General features: G+C 40.6%; 1 protein-coding gene across 5 annotated transcripts in view; it reads left to right on the top strand.

The window, feature by feature from the left end:
- The window catches only part of TENM2 (teneurin transmembrane protein 2), a 985,093-nt gene that overhangs the window by 684,074 nt on the left and 276,879 nt on the right, over positions 1-24,140 (top strand). For all 5 annotated transcript variants that reach the window (XM_025389012.1, XM_025389009.1, XM_025389010.1 and 2 more), the window contains one exon: positions 18,891-19,129. In XM_025389012.1, coding sequence (XP_025244797.1) covers positions 18,891-19,129 — 239 coding nt within the window. The remainder of the gene's footprint in view (positions 1-18,890; positions 19,130-24,140) is intronic.

The raw sequence follows: 24,140 nt of genomic DNA on the forward strand, positions 1-24,140 counted from the left end.
AGGAAGGAAGGAAGGAAGGAAGGAAGGAAGGAAGGAAGGAAGGAAGGGAGGAAGGGAGGGAGGGGAAGGGAAAGGAAGGGAAGGGAGGAAGGAAGGAAAGAAGGAAGGAAGGAAAGAAGGAGAAGGGAAGGGAGGGAAGGAAGGAAGGGAAGGAAGGAAAGGAAGGTAAGAAGGGAGGAAGGAAGGAAAGAAGGGAGGGAGGGTTGGAGGAAGGAGGGAAGAAAGAAGGAAGGAAAGGGAACTAAAAGGAAAGAGATATATACTTAAAGTAGGCAGTCTATAGGATTCATTGATAATTATCTGCATAACAGTAATAGCCAACATTTATTGAGGATCCACTCAATGTCAGGTGTGTGCTGAGCCGCTCATTTAATCCACACAATATTCCTAAGAAATACTTTCCATCATTTTCACTATTTTCATATGAGGAAACTAAGATGTAATAATAATAAGTCATTTGCCTTAGGCTGCACAGGTTTAAGGTGAAGCAACCAGGCTCTGACCCCACCTGCTACTGACAGTTTCCTTATTAACCATCGCCCTATCCAGCCTCCTCTAATCAGCAGGGCTGTCCCGACCTGACCGTGACCCTGACCTTCCCTCTTCTTCCTTGTTCCTCCTCCCTATCACTTCTCTTCCCCTCCTTCCTCACTTCCCTCCACAGAAATGCAGACATTGCTTTGTTTTTCACATAACCACTTAACTTCTTGTCAAGCAAAACCTGAGAGCCAGAAAGGAGCTCAGTTCAAGTCCAAGCCTTCAAGATGTCTGGAAAGGCAGCCTCCCCACTACCAGACTTGCCTTTAGGTTTTGTTTAATTCTGCCACTTGCAAAGCAAATGCCTGAAGGCGGGCACCTGCCTTTTAGTCTAACATGCCACCTCCCTGTCAGGCAAATTTCAATTTACCATGCCTCGGCTTGTCCAACTGTATCTTCATCAATACTTCCAAGATGGCAGTGACAAGCGTTTCGGGTACTTAAGGCAAACCTGCATGACAGTTTTCCTTGACACTTGCATTTTTAAAAAGCTTTGCCTGGGGCCCTAGGAAACCCAGCATTTAAGAAACTAGGAACCTTTCAAGGAAACCCAGCTTTCAGAGCCTGCTGCCCTGGGACTTGTTTTGTGATAGGGATGCTGCAGGGTCTGCCTTAGAGTATATTAAGTGCCATGGCAATATTTATGTGTTGCCACTAAATGATGGTTACCTTTCTTAATGGCATTTTTTTTTTTTGGATGACTGAAATGTATGGATCTGTTCTGTGCATTGTCAGTGGGTATGTGGCTGGCCTACAAACACACTTAAATGGCACACTTCTGCACAACATTCCTTTCTGAGTATCCAACAGATATATGTAGGCAGGCAGACATGTCACAGGGGTTGCCATAAAGCTTAATTAATATCCCTGAAGAGTTCTTGTGTCATTTAATGAAGAGTTCTAAATAAGAAGAAAATATCATACCTACGGCTATTACACATACAAAGAAATGTGAGTAAATACGTCAATAGGTCTTCTTCTATTTGCTCATGCCTGAAAGAGTCTGATGTAAATTCAAGTGGGAAAATAGATAGCAATAGAGATGACCACTGTTTATTTGGGGGGGGGGAAGCAACAGTGCCCCAAACTTAAATACTTGAAATTACTATACACATTTGATGTGAGAGGAGCAAATCTATAATAAGCAAAAAGGAGTGGCAGCTTTATTTTTCTTTTGTTTTCTTTCACCTCTGCCAGCCCCTATATTTAGAATTGTTTTGATGACTTAAGAATTGTCGGTAGCTATACAAGAATTCAGATAAATCATTTTATTTTCCTTCCTCTGCCTTGAAGAAATCCCATATGATACTTTGTCTGTCCCCGTTAATTTTTACACCATTTATATACCTTCCTCTTTCTCTTCTTTCTTTCCTTGCTTATTTGCTTCATCTACCCAGCAAATGCATCTTGAGCACCTACAAAAATAACCACTACTGGATTTTTTGGTTGGTTGGTTGGTTGTTTTTTCACTTCTTTCTGGGCCTTAGGATACTGATCTAGAAGCAGAGAGAAATGAATTAGAACTTCATTTCTCAAATGAGGGATGCTGTGGAATACCAGTTTTAAGGCTGAGAAGAAGTTTGGTATAAAACTTACAAAAACAACTGGAATAATAAATCATGTAGAGTACTGGGATATTTATTATATTTAAATATTAGGTTTGTGAAGATCTGCAGTAATCTTCTAAATTCTGTTTATTCCATTTCCCAAATATCATGGAACCCTCTCTTTATCTAACACTAGCAATATACAAATATACTTGTTGATCCAAAAAGCACATTTTAAGATGTTGTATTTCAGATTCAGATCCTCTCTGATCTTATGACAGAAGTAGAAAAGCCAGAATTTTTTCAAGCCCTAACTGCGAAGGACTTTGTGATCTTGCCTTCTAAAATAAAACATAATTTTTCTCTCAGCATAAATTTTTAAAATGAATTTATACCCAAACTCAATTATGAAGTCAGGCAATATTTGGGCTTGGTACAAAAGTACTGTTTATAATACAGTGCTTAGAGTGTAGGCTAACAATAAAAACTTTTGTTTAAAAATTTAATGGATATTATTGGGTATATACCCAAATGAATATAAATTATTCTACTGTAAAGATGATGCACATGTATGTTCATTGCAGCACTATTCACAATAGCGAAAATATGGAATCAACCAAATGCCCATCAACAGTAGACTAGATAAAGAAGATGTGGTACATATACACCATGGAATACTACGCAGCCATAAAAAAATGAGGTCATGTCTTTTGTGGGAACATGGATGGAGCTAGAGACCATCATCCTTAGCACACTAACAGAGGAACAGAAAACCAAATACCACATGTTTTTACTTATAAGTGGGAGCTAAATGATGAGAAGAGAACATGTGGACAGAAAAAGGGAAACAACAGACACTGGGTCCTACTTGAGGGTGGAGGGTGGGGAGAAGAGAGAGGATCAGAAGAAAAAATGCCTACTAGGTACAATGCTTAGAAGCTGGGTGACAAAATAACCTGTACACCAAACCCCCATGACATGAGTTTACCTACATAACAAACCTGCACATGTACCCTTCAACCTAAAACAAAAGTTAAAAGGGAAAAAAGAAAAGTATTATTTATCACATATTAAAATAAGACAAGTGAATATATAAAAAATTGAAGAACTTAAGCTGATGTATGAGTTCTTCTAAATACTTTATAGAATACATCCAATAAAACAGAAAAAAAAAATGTCATGGATAGATAGCTTTCCTAGAATGTAAACCCCACTAGGCTCTCCCTGAAAGCTCTTTCCTGAAATGAGAGCCTGCTGACTTGGAGATGCTAAGACATTTACTAAGGTATGAAATATTTTGACTCTTTCTACTACTGCTGCCACCTGGCTCCTTGGTGATACTTCTTGTTTTGTAATTCATTAACAGTTTTCAAAAACAAACTCAGGATATGGATAGGATGCAAAGAGACTGGCAAAATGTTTACTGTCAACCAGAATTTGAGCTTCCTGAAGAGTTCAATGTTGATTATCATTTTCTACATTTAGAAAACAACTAGAAGTTTCTCAAAAATTAACCATTTTATTATCATATTATATAGTTAGGATGTTTGTCCTCTCCATGTCTCATGTTGGAATGTGATCCCCAATGTTGGAGGTGGGGCCTGGTGGGAGGTGTTTGGGTCATGGGGGTGGATCTCTCATGATCAGCTTGGTGCGTTCCTCCTGGTAATGAGTGAGTTCTTGCTCTATTAGTTCCTGCAAGATCTGATTATTTTAGAAAAGCCTGGCACCTCCTGCTCTCTTTGTCCCTCTCTTGCCATGTGACGCCAGCTCCCCTTCCCCTCTGCCATGATTGGAAGCTTCCTGAGGTCCTTACCAGAAGCATATGCTGATGCACGGCTTCTATTACAGCCTGCAGAATCAGGAGCCAAATAAACACCTTTTCTTTGTAAATTACCCCGTCTCAGGGACTCCTTAATAGCAACACAAAGTGTACTGAGGCACCCCTATGATCCAGCAATTCCTCTTCTAGGGAGAACCCCCAAAGATTTGAAAGCAGGTGCTCAAACAGACATTTTCACACCAGGGTTTGTAGCAGTACTATTTACAAGAGTCAAAAGGTGGAAACAACCCGAATGTTCATCAATGGATGAATGAATAAAGAAAAAGCGTGTACACACACACACACACACAAAAGGAAAGGAAACAGTATTCCACTATAAAAGGGATGAAGTACTGATACATGCTACAATGGGGATGAACTTGAAAACATGATGCTAAGTGAAAAGAAGCCAGGCACAAAAGGTCACATATTGTATGAGTCCATTTATGTGACATATCCAGAATAGGCAAATCCATAGAGATAGAAACCAAATTAGTGGTTGCCAGGAGCTGCGAGTGAGAGAGTGAAGGAATGGCGAGTTACTGTTTAATAGGTTTTGGGGGGAATCTGAGGGTTTTTGGGGGGTGATGAAAATGTTTTGGAACTTAAATAGAGGCAGAATTTAAACACTGTGAATGCTCTAAATGCCACTGAATTGTGCACTTAGAAATGGTTAATTTTGTATCATGTGAATTTTACCTTCTAACGTAAATGACGAGTTAATGGGTGCAGCACACCAACATGGCACATGCATACATATGTAACAAACCTGCATGTTGTGCACATGTACCCTAGAACTTAAAGTATTAAAAAAAAAGGAGTTCATTTAAAAAATTAATTAATTAATTAGAGAAAATAGCGGAGGATCAGCGTGTCACCCTCTGTATAAAACGTCTACTCAAGTGAGACACAGCAAGATAGTCAGGCTACAGAACCAGTCTCTTGCTCCAGTCTTCTCCTACAAAGGTGCCAGGAAAAAAAAAAAAAAAAGTCTATCCTCAAAACATTCCTTGAAAGGGTTAACCTAAAAGTCACAATGCAAAATACCCAGTACATGTGATTTGATTAATAGTGGTAAATGGATCTGAGTGTGTAATATGTTGACATCTGAAAGACATGATCCCCATTCAACGTCATGGCAAATGCAACTCTTCACACAGACGTCTTGAAGCACCAAAGATAAGGAAATTTAAAAAAAAGGTGCACCGGGCAGGACTGCTTTGTTACACAGGTAGAGGAAAAAGAGAATGCTAAATGGATTCTTCTCTAGGTGGAGGAGGGTCAACATAGGATTTTTTCAAGATGAAAACCATTCTGTCATATTCTATTAAAAGTGATTCGGAAGAGAAAAATGCACCATGAAATCTTCATGTTTGCAGAGATACCAAACCTAGGAAGATAAACTGCTGTGTGGGTGGGCAGAGAAGTAACAGATAAGGAGCATGTACATTTACCAAAAATTCTTCCAGACTTATAGGAAGACTATCTCTGAAGTCCCAGTTACAAACTGGGAACTGGCCAGGCAATTTGTGTAAGTAATGCCTGAAGATATACGTCCACTGGGTTCCTGTGGGAAGAAAGGAGGGGATAGGGCTGCAAAATACACAGCATCCCTATAGAAACTCTAGAAATTATCAAAAATGCATTATCCCACGATTTTCCAAAATCATTAGGTATCTACAGTGGAAATCATCACGATTATAGCTGAATCCCTCAAGAATGACAGAAAACTTGAGGATAATTCCAACCTAAAAGATCAATAAAATGAAGAGACTCCCACAAAACACACCAAAGTGCTCCTTCGAATAGAAAGACAAAGACTTCACAATGGATTTTTCAAAAATAACCATGTGTAGGAATAATAAGGACATGATGTTGTTTATCGAAATCTTGAAAACCAGAGTGACAGGGGATTCCTTGACAAGGACACTACAGGGAAAATAAATAAAAGTGTTGCATCTGAGAGCAGACAGAAACTTTCTACATTCATCACCTCCTACAGGCAGTATAAGATGATCTTTCAAGATCTTTTCAACATCTATGTTGGTTCATGCCTTTATTCATTAACTAAAAATTGTTGGAGCACCAAGCATGGGCTGGGCATTCTTCCAGGGGCTGGAGATACAATGGTGAGGAAGATGACAAAATCCTGGCCCTCCTGGAATGTGCATGCCATTGGGAAAATCATGTGACAAACAAGGAAGGAAGGAGATAGCTGTCCAAGGTGATGCATGTTAAATGAGATATCTTAATGCAGGGTGAGGTAAATAGGCCTTTGTATTCCACCCCCATCTCTGGATGTGGACTGTTCCCAGCTATAACATTGGACAAGGTAGGATGCAAGATGCTAGGATGGGAAAGGCTGATCAAGAAAGCCTTTCTGAGGAAGTGAACTTTGAGGATAGACTTGAAAGACCTGAGAAAGAGGAGCCATGCAATGAGAAGAGAGAAGGAGAGGAGGAGAGAAGTTTCCAGACTGAGGGAAACACAGTGTGACTACCTGGATGTGGGGAGGAACTTGGCCTCCTTAAGGAACAGAAAGAGGGTGGCAGGTGCCTTGGGAGCAGAGCCTGGAGAGGTTAGGAAGAGATGACCTCGACCATCACAAGACGCCTTGTAGGCCATGATGTGGAGCAGGATAACTTCTAAGTGTAAGGAAATGGGAAGATTTGAAATATGTTTTGATTTATGTTTGTAGGAAATGACTGACTCCTATGGGAAGAAGGAGTGTCAAGGGCAAAGTGGAAAGAGGGAGACCTCTTTAAAGATTGCTGTGTGCAGCAGGCCAGGTGCAAGGTGATGTAGAGGTGTGAGTGGTAAGAAAAGGACGGGGATGTGTTGGAGGCAGAGATGAAATCAACTGATGATGGATTGGGTGTGAGAGAAGGACAGGAACCATGGCAAAGCCTAGTGAGGTAGATGGCATGGTGCCCACCCAGATGTCACCCTTCAGGACTGGAGCAGGTGTCCTTGCAGTTGCTGGTAATGTTGGCAGCCAACAGAGCTCAGCCAAGTCCCTCCCTGAGATTGACCTTCAGCAGAGGAGAGCCACCTCTTCCAGGGACCCCCTCTGGGAACAGTCCAAATCCAGTGACTGATCTGAGTAGGATATGAAGGCCCAGCCTCCTTTGCCCAAATTGGAAGAACTCAGCAGAGCCGTCCCTGCTCCAGAGCTTTCCATGGAATCGCCATAGGCCCCTCTGCAACAGATCACAATTCAGCTCCCCTCCATTCCCACCCAGGGAGGTCTGCTTCCTTCACTCCTTCACACATGGTCTTCCCAAGAGCACATTCAAATACACTTCTTGCATGCAATATATTCCCATTCCTGGGGGTGGCTCCTGCACAACTAGAGAAGTGATGACATCTGTAACTGATATCAGTGAAGCCTGGAGGAGAAGAGAAGTTTGGAGTGGAAATCAAAAGTTGTGTTTTGGTCATGCTAAACTTGAGATGCCTACCTATATCCAAATGTAGACAGGGTAATAGGTGTAATATTGAGGGCTGACTAGAATATTCTGAACAAAAACCAAAACCCTCAAGGCAGAAGTCAAAGAAGACAGCTGAGCTCTTTCATCACAAAGGCCTGTGCTGAATTCCTCAGGAGTCTCTCCTATCCTAGTAATTTTCAGATAGAATGTTCCTAAATGTGCTTCGTTAACTCAAAGAGATGGCATAGTTAGAACCCTTTGTACTTGGTCTAAATCCAGATCCCCTTGGCCGGGCATGGTGGCTCACGCCTTTAATCCCAGCACTTTGGGATTAAAGGTGGATCACCTGAGGTCAGGAGTTCAAGACCAGCCTGGCCAACATGGCGAAACCTTGTCTCTACTAAAAATACAAAAATTAGCCGGGCATGGTGGCGTGTGCCTGTAATCCCAGCTACTGGGGAGGCTGAGGCAGGATAATTGCTTGAACCCGGAAGGCGGAGGTTGCAGTGAGCAGAGATCGCACCACTGCACTCCAGCCTGGGCAACAAGAGTGAAGCTCTGTTTCAGACAAAAAAAACAAAAAACAAAAATCCAGATCCCCTGCCTTCAAGCTGTGAATACTGGCTACCTTTTCTTCCTGCCACTGGCCCGGATCACATTGCCCTTCTTTCACATCCTCAAAAATTCAGTCTTTCTCACCCCAGGGACTTTGCACATGCTGCTCCTGCTTCCTGGGATGCTCTTTTATACCATTCTTCATATGGTCAATTACTTCTTATCCTCAGACTTCTCCTGAATCCCATGGTACTTCTGACATTTTGAAAGCATTTCACGTATTTATTGTTTACCTGGATGTGAGTTCTGTTTATCTGTTCTGTCTCTCAGATTGGAAATTTCCTATGAGGATAAGGACTTATTCATCAATGCATCCAAGCATCTAGCACCATGTGATACATATTCCATGCTCAATAAATACTGGCTGGGCAGTGATTTCATATTCGAGATATTGTGTTCATTGCAGAGGTGGAGGCAATGCAGTACATACATGTATTAAACACTTCCTGTGGGCCCGCTTCTGTGCTCTCAGCTTATATTCATGTTCTCTTTCAACCCTTCCAATAGTTCTGGGATGTAAATATTGCTGTTGTCTCTATTTTTTTAAGAGGAGGCATCCGAGGCCCAGGGAGAATACCTAGCTTTCCCCACATCATGCAGCTCCTGGTGGAGTTGAGATTTGAGTCCAGGTGCACCTGGCTCCAAGCCCGTTCATTTTCCCCTCTACCATAATTAGTGAATTCCTTCAGCAGACTTTTTGAGCACCTACTATGAACAAGGAAAAATACCAGAAAACAAAAGAGAGAGAGCCTGGCTTTGTAATTTGACTTAAGAGACAAGACAAAAACAAATGTAATCACATGAAGCAGAATATGATATAGGGACAGACCCAGAGGGTCATTCCAGCCTGAACATTGTCTGACTGTCTGAATGGTCCAGACACTAAACGCGATGGGAGAAATCATCCTGCTCCTTGGCTGTGTCTGAGGGTGTGCATTTTTTCTTCATCCACCTCTAACTGCTGGTGAACACAAATATAAGTCCATTCGGAATGGCTGTCTGGACACTCCCATATGATAGTGCATAGCGAATTCAAGGTCAAATCTGAAGTCAAAGTCAGACGTCTTTGTTTTTTTTTCCCCTACTGTATCAAGACTCTTACCAATTAACTTGAAAAAAGTCACCAAGTTAACAACTCCAGAGGGGAAAAAAGAAAGAAAAAAAAAAAAAGACTCTTCATTTCATCCAAAGACTCTGAAATGGATTTGCTCACAAAACACCAGGTTTCTTTAGTGACCTCGAGAGACCTTGCCTGTCACACTGAGCAGTATATCATTTCATGGAGGAAAAAAAAAAAGTTTTACCATGAAAAAATGCTATGTTATATCACAGTGTGACACTATTTAAATATCAAGAGTTGAAGCTTCTATTTAGAAAACGGAAGGCAATAAATTGAGTTGCTAATTATTCCAGCTGTGAATATTTTTGGTACGGCTGCAAAATTTTGAAGAGGGCAAAACAGAGGATTTTCCTGTTGTTCATGGCATATGCAAATGTAGTGGCAGTCCCCTATGAGCCGCAAGGTTCAGGGATGAGAAACTTTGAAAGCCTATTTTTTCCTGAATCAGACTGGCTTGAGTCGAAGCTTAGGGAACTATGATATAAAAGGGACTTTTGACTACACTAATTGGATTATTGGCTTCTTGTTTTTCAAACTTGAGAAGTAACAATTTTAAAAATTTTAAGTCCTATTTTAAAGGAAACAATTCACTTCTCAACCTAAGCATAAATTCTCAACTGGAAGAAGAGAAGAGGCACATTAGTCACATCCCTAGTCCCTTCTCTTCCTAGGGCACAGTGGATGGGGGTGCCTGCAATTCTCCAATCACCAGGCTAATTAGAACAACTCATTCATTCAACACATATTTTAAATCAGCTGGGCGCTATGCTAGGTCAAGGAGATTTAGTAAAGGCTAAAATATACTATACATGGCTCCTGCCCTCAAGCCATTAATATCTGCATTTATTGACCATTCACTGGATGTCAATCTCAATGCTAAGCATTTCACAAATAAACTCACCCAGTCCCCCTAACAAGCCCATGAAGTAGCGACTATCATTCTCAGCCTCCTAGCAAGGTTAAGTAACTTGTCCAAGATCACACAGTGATAAATATAGGAGCCAGGATGCAAACCCTGGTTGTCTCAGTCTAGAATTTGCAGACTTAAAACTGCCTTCTAGGTACCATCCTATTGGATTTCTTAAATAATTAAATGAATAATAATCATGATGACGACAACAAAGAAATGTTTCTATGTAGAAAAAGAAGTCTTCTGACTACAAACATCAGATGTTTACCAATCTATCTCTAAAGTATAGGAGACGTTTACTTTCTATTTTTAAAATTTATATACTTGACCCAGTGCGGTGGCTCACGCCTGTAATCCTAGCACTTTGGGAGACTGAGAATGGTGGATCACGAGGTCAGGGGTTTGAGACCAGCCTGGCCAACATGGTGAAACCCCGTCTCTACTGAAAATACAAAAATTAGCCAGGCATGGTGGCACATGCTTGTAATCCCAGCTACTTGGGAGGCTGAGGCAGGAGAATCACTTGAACTGGCAGGTGGAGGTTGCAGTGAGTTGAGATCAAGCCACTGCACTCCAGCCTGGGTGACAAAGCAAGACTTCGTCTTGGGGGAAAAAAAAAATCATATGCTTTTTTTTTTTTGTAATGTGTACATTTTATATTTGCAAACAGGAAAATAAAGACAGAATGCTTAAGCAATCACCTACTTTTGCTACTCAAGTAGGGCTCAGTGGCACAGTATCCATCATTTTTCTCGTTATCTCTTCTTTCACCTCATCCTCTATGCTTCTCTCCTTCTGTTTTTGCTTTCTCTCCACGTTCCATGTCTCTGTCTCTGTCTGTCTCAGGACCCTGCCCCTTGAATTTTGCCTCAACCGGCACCATTCCTTTTCATATTGGAGAGTATATTAATGGTGCCAGAAAGGGTGGTGGTTATTTAACCTCTCTCCAGCTAAATGTTTTATTATAACTCCTGAAAACCGAATTACAGTAACTTTACATGCTACAGTACCCTTTATAGGCTGCCTCTTTATTAAACTTACTCTTTTAGAGACAATAAACCTGATGCTTCAAAGGGCATGGCCAGAACCAGTGAAATGTAATGAAATCTGGAGTTTTCTAGTGCACACCTGATCTCCCTCACTGAGCACCACGCCCCCGTTCCTGGGGTGTGTGTGCCTCTATCCTTCCCCTGGCTTTTTATCAAATTTCAGACACTGCATGTATGATAGTCAGAATATTTTAGGGATTAATGGGCTGTGTATCAATGTTTTCATCCGCTCCTCTGAATACCCGTGAGTTTATTTACTGGGGAGGTCAATTTTCTCGGTAGAACAACAGTCGACACCTGGTTTCCCTGATAACCAGAGTTGCTCTTTTGCACACAGTGCTACGTTGAGATCATTTAAGACTTTTGCTGTATTTCAAAAACACTTCCTGCTGCAGACTTCGTGAGCAAAGAACAACATGTCGGTCTGCTCTGTTAGTCATTAGTTGTCCTGGTTAGCTGAGTGGTACACTGTGATGAGATCGTGGGATAGGGGGTGAGAGAGAGAGGAAGAGAGAAACAGAAAAAAAGCGTTGACCTTTGGAGTTGAGGCAGCACACTTATTTGTGTAGTACATTTCTGTTTCACAGCCCTGCTAGGATTTTCCCCTGGGAATAAAGCCAAAACAACAGAAAATAAGGTGATCCCCTTGGTTGCAAGCTGCAAAATGGGACTTGGTGTAAAGGAATTTTATGTATGTGTTTGTTTGTTTCTCTGGTGTGATTTAAGGTTAATGACTAAGTTTACTCGTGATTGACTCAGAGAAAAGGCAAAAACAAGAAAAAGAAAAGAAATCTTTTGTTGGAGCCTCAGGTAGCTTAGCCAGCGTCCGCTTCTCAAACCTACCACTCTAGATTCGTCAAGCTCCTTCTGTATCATAAGAATAAAATAAAAATTCACAGCCTTTTGGATTGGTGGGGGCTCTTCTTGCATGGATCTTATGCATGAGGTTTTTTTGTTTGTTAGGTTTCTTTTTAAAATCTTTCATGATTGTTTAATCAGAGACAATGCATGCCCTTAATTTTCTAAGCCAATTTGAAGCAGAAACCTGGTTAACCAAGATTCTGCCTGAAATCCATATCTTTGCTGTCGTGTAAAGCATATGGGAGAATGGCTGTTCAGCTTTTAGGTGTGCTTCTCAGTTTTTATTAAATGGTTTTGTTTTCACATGAGGAAAAGTGATGACATTTACCAAAAAGATTGATAGTTTAGGGTGAAGTGATGATCCCTGTATTCTTAAGAAGTCACAGGAATGTAGGATACAGAGCTGAGAACGCAGAGCCTTTGCCTCACTATTCCATCCCAAGCCCCTAACCTGTGCCTGACAGAATGCTGGGTGCTATGACCAAAGCTCTCATCCCCCACCATGACATGACTGGGAAGGGAAAGAAGTGTGTGAGCTCCTCTTTTATTTTTTGTAAGACATCAAGGACTGGTTTTCTCTATCTCTTGGAGTGTTAGCAAACTCCAAGGACAGCACTTTGGGGGCCCCTCATTTGCCTTTCCTTTCCAAGGCACAAGTGGCCAATTCTGAGAGCAATTGAGTTGTGCTTGAAAAATGTCAAGTGCATTTGGAAACTACACATTTTTGCTGACGCCTGGAGTCCCGAGCTGAGCTACTTCCATGACCGACCGCTGGGAAGAAGTTCAGTTGGGGCATCACAAATGATTCATCTGAACACAATGAGCAGGCCCCTGAGGGGGAGAAGCTGTCTTAATAGCCGGTTCAGGGAAAAATCAGGAGAAGTCCCCTAAGCTCTCTTGGTCCTCCCTGTGACCATCTGGCCAGACCATTACCTTGTGGGTCTTGCTTCATTTTATTTGATTTTCTAGCAGCATGTGACTGGAATCCTTGGGTGAATCAAACCTTGCATTTTTTTTTTCAATTTTTTGTTATGAAAATGTTCAAACATACAGAAAACTTGGAATAGTACCATGTGAGAATAACCACCTGGTTTCAACAATTGCTATCATTTTGCCACATTTGCCTTATCTATTTTTATAGAGCTTAAGAGATAGAGATCTTTTTGCTGAATCTTTTGAAAGGAAGTTGCAGACTTCATGAAACTTCACCTAAAGATGCCCACATTCAAAGCTTACATTAAAAAATATATATCTACTAACAATCTGGTGTGTCCTCTGCAAGTAAGATGCATTTGGAAGGGCATAAAAATGATTCAGGTAGAATTTCTTAAATGTTAATGTACGCTAGAATCAGCCAGGGAGCTTCTTTGCTTCCTTTTTTTTTTTTTTTTTTTTTTTTTTTTGAGATAGAGTTTCCTTCTTGTTGTCCAGTCTGGAGCGCAATGGCACAGTCTCAGCTCACTACAACCTCCGCCTCCTGGGTTCAAGTAATTCCCCTGCCTCAGCCTCCCAAGTAGCTGGGATTACAGGTGCCCACCACCACACCTGGCTACTTTTTTTTGTATTTTTTACAGAGATGGGATTTCACCATGTTGGCCAGGCTGGTCTCAAATCCCTGGCCTCAAATGATTCGCCTGCCTCGGCCTCCCAAAGTGCTGGGATTACAGGCATGAGCCACCGTGCCCGGCCACTAGGAAGCTTCTTAATCAATATACTCCCAGACCCTATCCTCATACCTGGATAGGGCCCAGGATTTGGTACTGTTTTTAACACTGAGGGCTGCGTTAAAAACAGTACAAATTCCTGGGACCAGGTGATCACTTGAGTACTGTGTTAAAAACAGTACAAATTCCAGGTATTTATGGGACACAGTCTGAAGATCACTTCTATCGAATCTTTCTCTTTTTGTTTGCTAACTTTAATCTTCTAAAGATTAGTGACACCAGGGTGTAACTGTATCATGGGAGAAATAGGATTCTACTTATCATTGTTTTTTTGTTTAATCATTTTAAACCCCAGAAACTAGAAGGAAGGGAGATGATAACTAAACGGGTTTCTTTTAGCTGCGATCATCACAGACACCACAGTGCCAATGAGCGGCCTGAGAGATACATCCTGCGAGGGCTTATGCAGTGCTGAAAAGTATGCAGGTTGTTTTTCTGTGGAGGGATCTGGCCTTGCATGTGTAAATATAGACTCTTGCCTGCATGTACATATGCAAACTTGTAAATCTGTTTGGCAAACAGGCATCAACACGGCAGGAGGAGCCTATTTTAAAATTAAAAATGTTCACAGCACTATTCTTTTAGCATTCATTATTTTGGTCTTGGAAAAGGTTGTAAGTTATTTATTTAACAAAGATTTGTTGAGTTCCCCCACTGTAAGCCAGGCTCTATTTTAGGTGATAGGATACAGCATGAAAAAAATAATTATTTTAAACTTTATTGAAATTCAGTTCTAACGAGAGGGACAGAAAATATGTAATATGCAAATATACATATGCATTTAATGAAGAAAAATAAGGCAGTTATGACAGGGCAGATAGTAAAAGAAACTGAAGGGGTCCAGGAAGATCTCTCTGAGAAAGTGCTATGAGAGCAGAGATTGAAGGAACAAGTTGTGCAGATATTTCCAGGCAGAAGGAACGGTAAGTGCAAAGACCCTGAGGCAAGAAGATGTGATATGATGGGAACAGTAAAAGGACAATATGATGGATGGAGTAAGGGAGGATGACAGCAGTGGAAGCTTCAGTGGGAGAGGTAGCCAGAGGGCAGATCATGCAGAGTTGTAGGTCATGAGAAAGACACCTGATTTTATTCTCAATGTTATTAGAAGCCTTTGTCAGGGAGAAAGGGTGCTTTGTTTGATGACATGTGACCTAAGCTGACTTTATTTTTAGAAGAAAGTGTAGAAAATGGACTAAATTGTCAAGGGAACATTTTTAGGATTTCACGAAGAGGTGCCATATGCAAGATATAATCATAGCCTTACATGTTTCTTATAAATGAGTATGAAAAATAACATTAAAGCCAATTTAAACTTCTTAATTTTCACCATGTTGCTCTCATGTTGCTAAAACATTACTATTTTCAAGTTATTTATTCTGTCCACAAATATGACTGATACCCAGGCACTAATGTTTCCACTCTAGAGATAACAGGAGTAAGGAATATATACCAGTTCAAGTGTCCAGGAGTTCACATTCTGGTTGGGGATAGACACATTTAAAATAATATATATAGAGAGAGAGATTAATAACACCAGGATATAACTGTATCATGGGAGAAATAAGTTTCTATTTATAAATAGAATCTAAGATAGATAGATAGATAGATAGATAGATAGACAGACAGACAGATAGATAGATTTGTGAGTGCACAAAGTGATGGAGGCCATGTTAGAATAGATTCCCCAGGTAGGTGGTTAGAAGTTGGGTAGGAGTTAGCTAGGATGGGTTAGGTGAGACAGAACAGAAAAAGCCATTTGATTCAACTGAGCGGGCTTGTTAAAAGAAAGTGTGTCTTTTTGTATGGCTGAAGCATGAGTGCACAGGAGCTGAGAACACTGATTAGAAACAAGGGTCCAAAAATGGGTAGTGGTTATAGAGAGGCTGGTTCCATGTTGAAACTTAGGTCTCCCCTTTCAGGCATGGAAGAATAACCATGGATTTGTAAGCCAGAGCACACTGGCATTGTGACTTGGGAAGGAAAAGGCAGGAAGGCTAAAGGATGGGGTTGGTGGGTGAGGTTTTCAGAAATGAAATTGATGGGATTCGTTAAGCTATTGGATGGGGAAAGGCAAGGGAAAAGGAGGAAGTTCCTTGGGTAACTGGGAGTAAAGGAAGTCCAGGAGGGGTGGACTTGGGCGTGTAAAGGAATATAGTCTGAGTTTGGTTGTGACTTGTTCAAGATAGCTGTGAAATGTAGAAGACAAGCTACCCAATGCACAACGGGATGTGGGTCAGGAGCTAAGGAGTCATGAGCTAGATAGAAATGGAGCTTTGGAGACTCCAGACCCATCAGTGGTGGCTGAAGCCCTAGAAATTGGCAAGATCACTGAGGATGCGAGAACTGGAACTCGTATGTTCTCACTCATTAGTGACTCCTTACAATGTCTTTACGTTCCTTTGTTTTCATTTGATTTCCTATTTTCAACACTCACTCTGGGAGAATTGTGTAAGAAATAAATTTGAAGGAGTCCTAAATCAAATTCCGAGGTTTCTCTGTCACCCTGGCTTTCTGCTGTGGATATGTTCTAGTGTTGTTATAAGGCAGCAGACTATTATTTAGTGACTTAGAGAACTCTTCAGGTGTTTGTTCAACATTTGCCAAGCCTTAAATTAAAATCTACATTTCAGGCTCCTTATGTAGCTCTGAAGAATTAATACTAAAAGCTACTCACATGGGCTGACACTTACTATGAGACACACCTTGGTTAAGTGCTTTTGCTACGTAATCCTGCATGATATTATAGGATTAGTGATGCTTTTCCTACACAGTGTTGCAATCCTCACAGTAAGCAGTTATGAGGTACCTGTACTCTTATTACCTCTGTTTTACAAATGAGGAGATGGAGGTTCTCAAAAGCAGTGTTAGGTACTTGTCGGAAATGGCACGACCAGGAAGGACTACCAAGGTCTGTCCTGTGATACAGTGCTGTCATGAACACCATGCTTACTGCCTCCTCTTCCAAAACACCATTTTAAAATGGAGCACTAAAAGAGAGCCGTTGGAAAAGGAGTCCAAAGTCTTAGTTATGGAATCAAACTTCTAAGCTTTATTTTAACGTTAACTATGTTAAATAATTCACTAATCAGATACTCATTTTCTGACATGATTGTCAGTCGTATTGGGTTTGTTTGATCTCTGTGAAGGATTAAAATACTTTCAAGGTTTTATCTGGAATCAGCCAAGATACAAATATTTGTAATGACAGCAGTCCTGCCTTAGAAGCCCACTGGGAAAGTCTGCTGGCCCCCAGAGGCAAGGCAGTGTGGTGTAGTAGGTCTGATTAGAGCTTCTAGAGGGTCTAACTGGATGTAAATAATTTTTTTTTTTTAAGTCAGGCAGACTAGAGCTTGAGCCCTAATGACCCTGCTTACCAACTCCAAGCATCAGTTTTCTCATCTGTAAAATTGAGGTAATAATAGTACCCACTTCCTGGGGTTAATGTGAGGTTTAGTTGCAAGTGAAACATGTAGCATCGTAACTGACACATTGTAAGTGGCCAATAAACTAAGTAGCACCTACGGAAGAGGTGAAGAGAAAGGAAATAACTGTAGTAACATTTTGAAACCTTAGAATTGCAGCTGAGTAAAACTACAAGGTAATGAGAGGACTCATTCATTCATTCACTCATTCATTCACTAAAATCCCCCTCTGCATGTTGGGCTCGATGTGGGTACTGGGAACATAGAACAAACAAGGTACAAAATAAGACATAGACTGTGGCCTCCAGCTGCTCAGACTCTAGCATTTACTTAACTCCTGCCTGAAACCCCGCTACGTATTTCCTGGAAGACAAGTCATCGTTTTAAACAAGGTCTAGCAAGTCACATTTGAAGTCTTAGGAGTGGCATGTATAAGAAAGAATCGTCAGAGAATTAATGGTCCTTCCTTAAAGTGCCCGTGGAGTGACAGACTCCTGACCCTGAGGAGGAGCTATATCCTCTTCTACACTGCCTGTTCTACCATATGGTTCTGTGGTGTGGTTGTCACACCACAGCTCTGGCTAACATGGACACCTACTCAATCGATAGGCAAAGACGATTCCAAAGAACTAATCATGATCACATGACCTGGAGAAGGCATCTCAGAACAGGAATCAGGATTTCAGGGGAGGTGAAAATAGAACAACAAGGGTGAGACAGTGTAGGGTAACATGTAAGCACACAGGTTTTATCGAAAGACAGAGCTCTGGGTCTCAGTCCTCAGACAGTTGCTTGGTTTCTTCAAGCCTAATATCTCCCATCTAAAATGGAGATATTCTGCCATAAAAATCGAATGAAATAATGGCTTTTGCAGCAACTTGGATGGAACTGGAGGCCATTGTTCTAAGTGAAATAACTCAGGAACGGAAAACCAAACATCATATATTCTCACTTATAAGTGGGAGCTAAGCTATGAGGGTGCAAAGGCATAAGAATAATATAATAAACTTTGGAGACTTGGAAGGAATGGTGGAGGGGGCGAGGGATAAAAGGCTACATATCAGGTATAGTGGACACTGCTCTGATGACAGGTGCACCAAAATCTCAGAAATCACTGCTAAAGAACTTGTCCATGTAATCACAAAACAGCTGTACCCCCAAAACTATTGAAATTTTTAAAAAGAATATATCTGGATTACAGAAAGAAAAAATTAGAAATTTTAAAAAATAATAAAATAAAATGGAGATATTAAAACATTTAGTTTTTCAATAGTTGTGACAATACATTTCAAGTACCTTTCAATAGTAGGTATCTAGCTCTATCCATGTTCCTGCAAAGGACATGATCTCACTATTTTCATGGCTGCATAATATTCCATGGTGTATACATGCCACATTTTCTTTACCTGGGTGACAACATAATCTGTACATCAAATGCCAGTGACACAAGTATACCTATATAACAAACCTGCACATGTACCCATGAACCCAAAATAAAAGTTTTTTTTTTTAAATAGTGGGTATCTAATATGTGAAAACGCTTAGCATCCTCAACCTCATCATCTCTGAGGAGGTGACAGTCATTCAGTTTCCATATTTGTTTTGAATGTTTTGCAGATTGTTGTGGAAGATAACAACTAGATGCGTATGTGAAAGGAGCAAATTATGCACATTTGTGGAATTAATTTATGTCATCATTGAATGTAATGTTCGCCCCTTCTTCACTCCAGCGTAAGCTTAGTTAACTAGGATTATGCTAGGACTAGATAGACCAGGGTGGAAGAAAAACAGCTAAAGGTTGCTCCTTGGCTACCCACGGCCACTCTGACTGTTTCCCTTTTCCTGGCAGGCACTTCCTCTTCAAGACCTCCTCCGGGAGCACTCCGTTGTTTAGCAGCTCTTCCCCAGGATACCCTTTGACCTCAGGAACGGTTTACACGCCCCCGCCCCGCCTGCTGCCCAGGAATACTTTCTCCAGGAAGGCTTTCAAGCTGAAGAAGCCCTCCAAGTACTGCAGCTGGAAATGTGCCGCCCTCTCTGCCATCGCCGCGGCCCTCCTCTTGGCTATTTTGCTGGCGTATTTCATAGGTAAGTCAGGGCGGCCTCATTCAGCAACGCTGGGGGTGACAACGTGGGGGAGAGGCCATGGACTTGTGAATCTAGAGCCCCTCTGATGTCTGTACAGTTTGCTTCTTGGCTCCTGAAAGATGTGATAATGAGTGATGGATGGAGGTGATTTTTTCCCTCCTGAAATCTACTTCAATCTGATGAGTTTCTCCTTCATGTTTCTTTTTTTTTTTTTTTTTTTTTTTTTTTTTTTTTTTTTTTTTTTTTTTTCCCAACTTTCCAACTTTTATTTTAGGTTCCAGAGGTAAACATGCAGGTTTGTTACACTGGTAATTGCATGTCACAGGGGTTTGATGTACAGATAATTTTGTCACCCAGGTAATCAGCAATCCTCACCCTTCTCCCACCCTCCACCCTCAAGTAGGCCTCCATGTTTACTGTTCCCTTCTTTGTGTCCATGTGTACCTGATGTTTAGCGCCCACTTATGAGAACATGTGGCATTGGTTTTCTGTTCCTGCATTAATTCACTTAGGATAATGACTATAACCTGTTTTGGTGCTCAGGTGCAATGAAGCTGAGCTGGTATTGCAAAGAAAAGCTTAATTTCAGGGCTTCCTGGGCTTTTAAGGCCAGAAAAATTCCTGTTCCTAATGTAAAAATAATAGGCATTCATCACTTCTCACCTCGTAAGTGAATAAGAAAAGAAGAAAAAGCAATCATGTGGGGGTTGGCCTTAAGTGCTGTTGCAGAAATCTCCGTCAAAAACAAAGCAGTCTGCACTTTCATCCCTCAATCCCGCAGAACTTTTTTTCTACTTTTATGGTTCTCATTGAACTGAAAAGGAAAGCCACCAGACAAAAAATGAGCCCAATGCAAAGGAAAATAAAATCAGTCCAGATTTGGAGGCCTGAGGAGAACATTTCTTAAAGAACATCAGGATATTTTGATACTTATATCTGTGATTTTTTTAAACAAGCAAAGCAGATCCTCTTAGGAAGTAGACAACTATCCTTTATTGTTGACGGGCTGTTGGTAGAAATCCATAGGTTCTAAGTATATAATCTCAACAGGAAAAATGCAACTAACTCTTAGTTAAGCAGAGACTATCATATACTATGAGAAATAGAACTCGGGCTTTGGAGCCATTATTGGATTCAAATGGAGCTGTTTGATATTGGGCAAGGTACTTAACCTCATTGAGCCTCAGTTTCTTCATCTGTGGATAATAATGGTGATAAAAACTCATGAGATTGAAAAGAGATTAGCAAACACTCTAGTTCATGGTAGGTGTGTAACATATCAGTTCTCTTTGCCCACCACTGATGCCCATCGTGGTAGTTACTATTGATGATCACCAAATCTTTCCGTTCTTCTCCCAAGCACACAATGCAACTGCACTTTCTTGCTCCCTTGAAAATAGATATGGCCATCTGATTTGCTTCAGTCCATGAGATATTAGCAGCAGTGATGCATCACTTCCAAGCTGAAGCTTCAAAAGCAAGTTCTAGGTTTTGCCATGCATCTTTTCTCTCTGCAACAGCAAATGGCAATGTTCCAGATAGTGACCAGCTTGGGGTTAGGAGTTAAGATGACACAGCAAACTTCACAAAGGACAGGTAACACAAGTGAGAAACAAAAACCTTCATTGTTTTTTTTTTTTTTTTTTTACCAACAATAATAATAATGGTTTATTTTTGACTTACTAACTTCATCTTTTCTTTTTTTTTTTTTTTTTTTTTTTAATTTATTTATTATTATTATACTGTAAGTTGTAGGGTACATGTGCATAACGTGCAGGTTTGTTACATATGTATACTTGTGCCTTGTTGGTGTGCTGCACCCATCAACTCGTCATTTACATCAGGTATAACTCCCAATGCAATCCCTCCCCCCGCCCCCCTCCCCATGATAGGCCCCGGTGTGTGATGTTCCCCTTCCCGAGTCCAAGTGATCTCATTGTTCAGTTCCCACCTATGAGTGAGAACATGCGGTGTTTGGTTTTCTGTTCTTGTGATAGTTTGCTAAGAATGATGGATTCCAGCTGCATCCATGTCCCTACAAAGGACACAAACTCATCCTTTTTTATGGCTGCATAGTATTCCATGGTGTATATATGCCACATTTTCTTAATCCAATCTGTCACTGATGGACATTTGGGTTGATTCCAAGTCTTTGCTATTGTGAATAGTGCTGCAATAAACATACGTGTGCATGTGTCTTTATAGCAGCATAATTTATAATCCTTTGGGTATATACCCAGTAATGGGATGGCTGGGTCATATGGTACATCTAGTTCTAGATCCTTGAGGAATCGCCATACTGTTTTCCATAATGGTTGAACTAGTTTACAATCCCACCAACAGTGTAAAAGTGTTCCTATTTCTCCACATCCTCTCCAGCACCTGTTGTTTCCTGACTTTTGAATGATCGCCATTCTAACTGGTGTGAGATGGTATCTCATTGTGGTTTTGATTTGCATTTCTCTGATGGCCAGTGATGATGAGCATTTTTTCATATGTCTGTTGGCTGTATGAATGTCTTCTTTTGAGAAATGTCTGTTCATATCCTTTGCCCACTTTTTGATGGGGTTGTTTGTTTTTTTCTTGTAAATTTGTTTGAGTTCTTTGTAGGTTCTGGATATTAGCCCTTTGTCAGATGAGTAGATTGCAAAAATTTTCTCCCATTCTGTAGGTTGCCTGTTCACTCTGATGGTAGTTTCTTTTGCTGTGCAGAAGCTCTTTAGTTTAATGAGATCCCATTTGTCAATTTTGGCTTTTGCTGCCGTTGCTTTTGGTGTTTTAGACATGAAGTCTTTGCCCATGCCTATGTCCTGAATGGTACTACCTAGGTTTTCCTCTAGGATTTTTATGGTATTAGGTCTAACATTTAAGTCTCTAATCCATCTTGAATTAATTTTCGTATAAGGAGTAAGGAAAGGATCCAGTTTCAGCTTTCTACTTATGGCTAGCCAATTTTCCCAGCACCATTTATTAAATAGGGAATCCTTTCCCCATTTCTTGTTTCTCTCAGGTTTGTCAAAGATCAGATGGCTGTAGATGTGTGGTATTATTTCTGAGGACTCTGTTCTGTTCCATTGGTCTATATCTCTGTTTTGGTACCAGTACCATGCTGTTTTGGTTACTGTAGCCTTGTAGTATAGTTTGAAGTCAGGTAGCGTGATGCCTCCAGCTTTGTTCTTTTGACTTAGGATTGTCTTGGAGATGCGGGCTCTTTTTTGGTTCCATATGAACTTTAAAGCAGTTTTTTCCAATTCTGTGAAGAAACTCATTGGTAGCTTGATGGGGATGGCATTGAATCTATAAATTACCTTGGGCAGTATGGCCATTTTCACGATATTGATTCTTCCTATCCATGAGCATGGTATGTTCTTCCATTTGTTTGTGTCCTCTTTTATTTCACTGAGCAGTGGTTTGTAGTTCTCCTTGAAGAGGTCCTTTACATCCCTTGTAAGTTGGATTCCTAGGTATTTGATTCTCTTTGAAGCAATTGTGAATGGAAGTTCATTCATGATTTGGCTCTCTGTTTGTCTGTTACTAGTGTATAAGAATGCTTGTGATTTTTGCACATTAATTTTGTATCCTGAGACTTTGCTGAAGTTGCTTATCAGCTTAAGGAGATTTTGGGCTGAGACAATGGGGTTTTCTAAATATACAATCATGTCATCTGCAAAGAGGGACAATTTGACTTCTTCTTTTCCTAACTGAATACCCTTGATTTCTTTCTCTTGCCTGATTGCCCTAGCCAGAACTTCCAACACTATGTTGAATAGGAGTGGTGAGAGAGGGCATCCCTGTCTTGTGCCAGTTTTCAAAGGGAATTTTTCCAGTTTTTGCCCATTCAGTATGATATTGGCTGTGGGTTTGTCATAAATAGCTCTTATTATTTTGAGGTACGTTCCATCAATACCGAATTTATTGAGCGTTTTTAGCATGAAGGGCTGTTGAATTTTGTCAAAAGCCTTTTCTGCATCTATTGAAATAATCATGTGGTTCTTGTCTTTGGTTCTGTTTATATGCTGGATTATGTTTATTGATTTGCGAATGTTGAACCAGCCTTGCATCCCAGGGATGAAGCCCACTTGATTATGGTGGATAAGCTTTTTGATGTGTTGCTGAATCCGGTTTGCCAGTATTTTATTGAGGATTTTTGCATCGATGTTCATCAGGGATATTGGTCTAAAATTCTCTTTTTTTGTTGTATCTCTGCCAGGCTTTGGTATCAGGATGATGTTGGCCTCATAAAATGAGTTAGGGAGGATTCCCTCTTTTTCTATTGATTGGAATAGTTTCAGAAGGAATGGTACCAACTCCTCCTTGTAACTCTGGTAGAATTCAGCTGTGAATCCATCTGGTCCTGGACTTTTTTTGGTTGGTAGGCTATTAATTGTTGCCTCGATTTCAGAGCCTGCTATTGGTCTATTCAGGGATTCAACTTCTTCCTGGTTTAGTCTTGGAAGAGTGTAAGTGTCCAGGAAATTATCCATTTCTTCTAGATTTTCCAGTTTATTTGCGTAGAGGTGTTTATAGTATTCTCTGATGGTAGTTTGTATTTCTGTGGGGTCGGTGGTGATATCCCCTTTTTCATTTTTAATTGCGTCGATTTGATTCTTCTCTCTTTTCTTCTTTATTAGTCTTGCTAGTGGTCTGTCAATTTTGTTGATCTTTTCAAAAAACCAACTCCTGGATTCATTGATTTTTTGGAGGGTTTTTTGTGTCTCTATCTCCTTCAGTTCTGCTCTGATCTTAGTTATTTCTAGCCTTCTGCTAGCTTTCGAATGTGTTTGCTCTTGCTTCTCTAGTTCTTTTAATTGCGATGTTAGAGTGTCAATTTTAGATCTTTCCTGCTTTCTCTTGTGGGCATTTAGTGCTATAAATTTCCCTCTACACACTGCTTTAAATGTGTCCCAGAGATTCTGGTATGTTGTATCTTTGTTCTCATTGGTTTCAAAGAACATCTTTATTTCTGCCTTCATTTCGTTATGTACCCAGTAGTCATTCAGGAGCAGGTTGT

Source organism: Theropithecus gelada, chromosome 6 (genome assembly GCF_003255815.1).
Source record: "Theropithecus gelada isolate Dixy chromosome 6, Tgel_1.0, whole genome shotgun sequence".
Classification (NCBI taxonomy): Eukaryota; Metazoa; Chordata; class Mammalia; order Primates; family Cercopithecidae; genus Theropithecus; species Theropithecus gelada.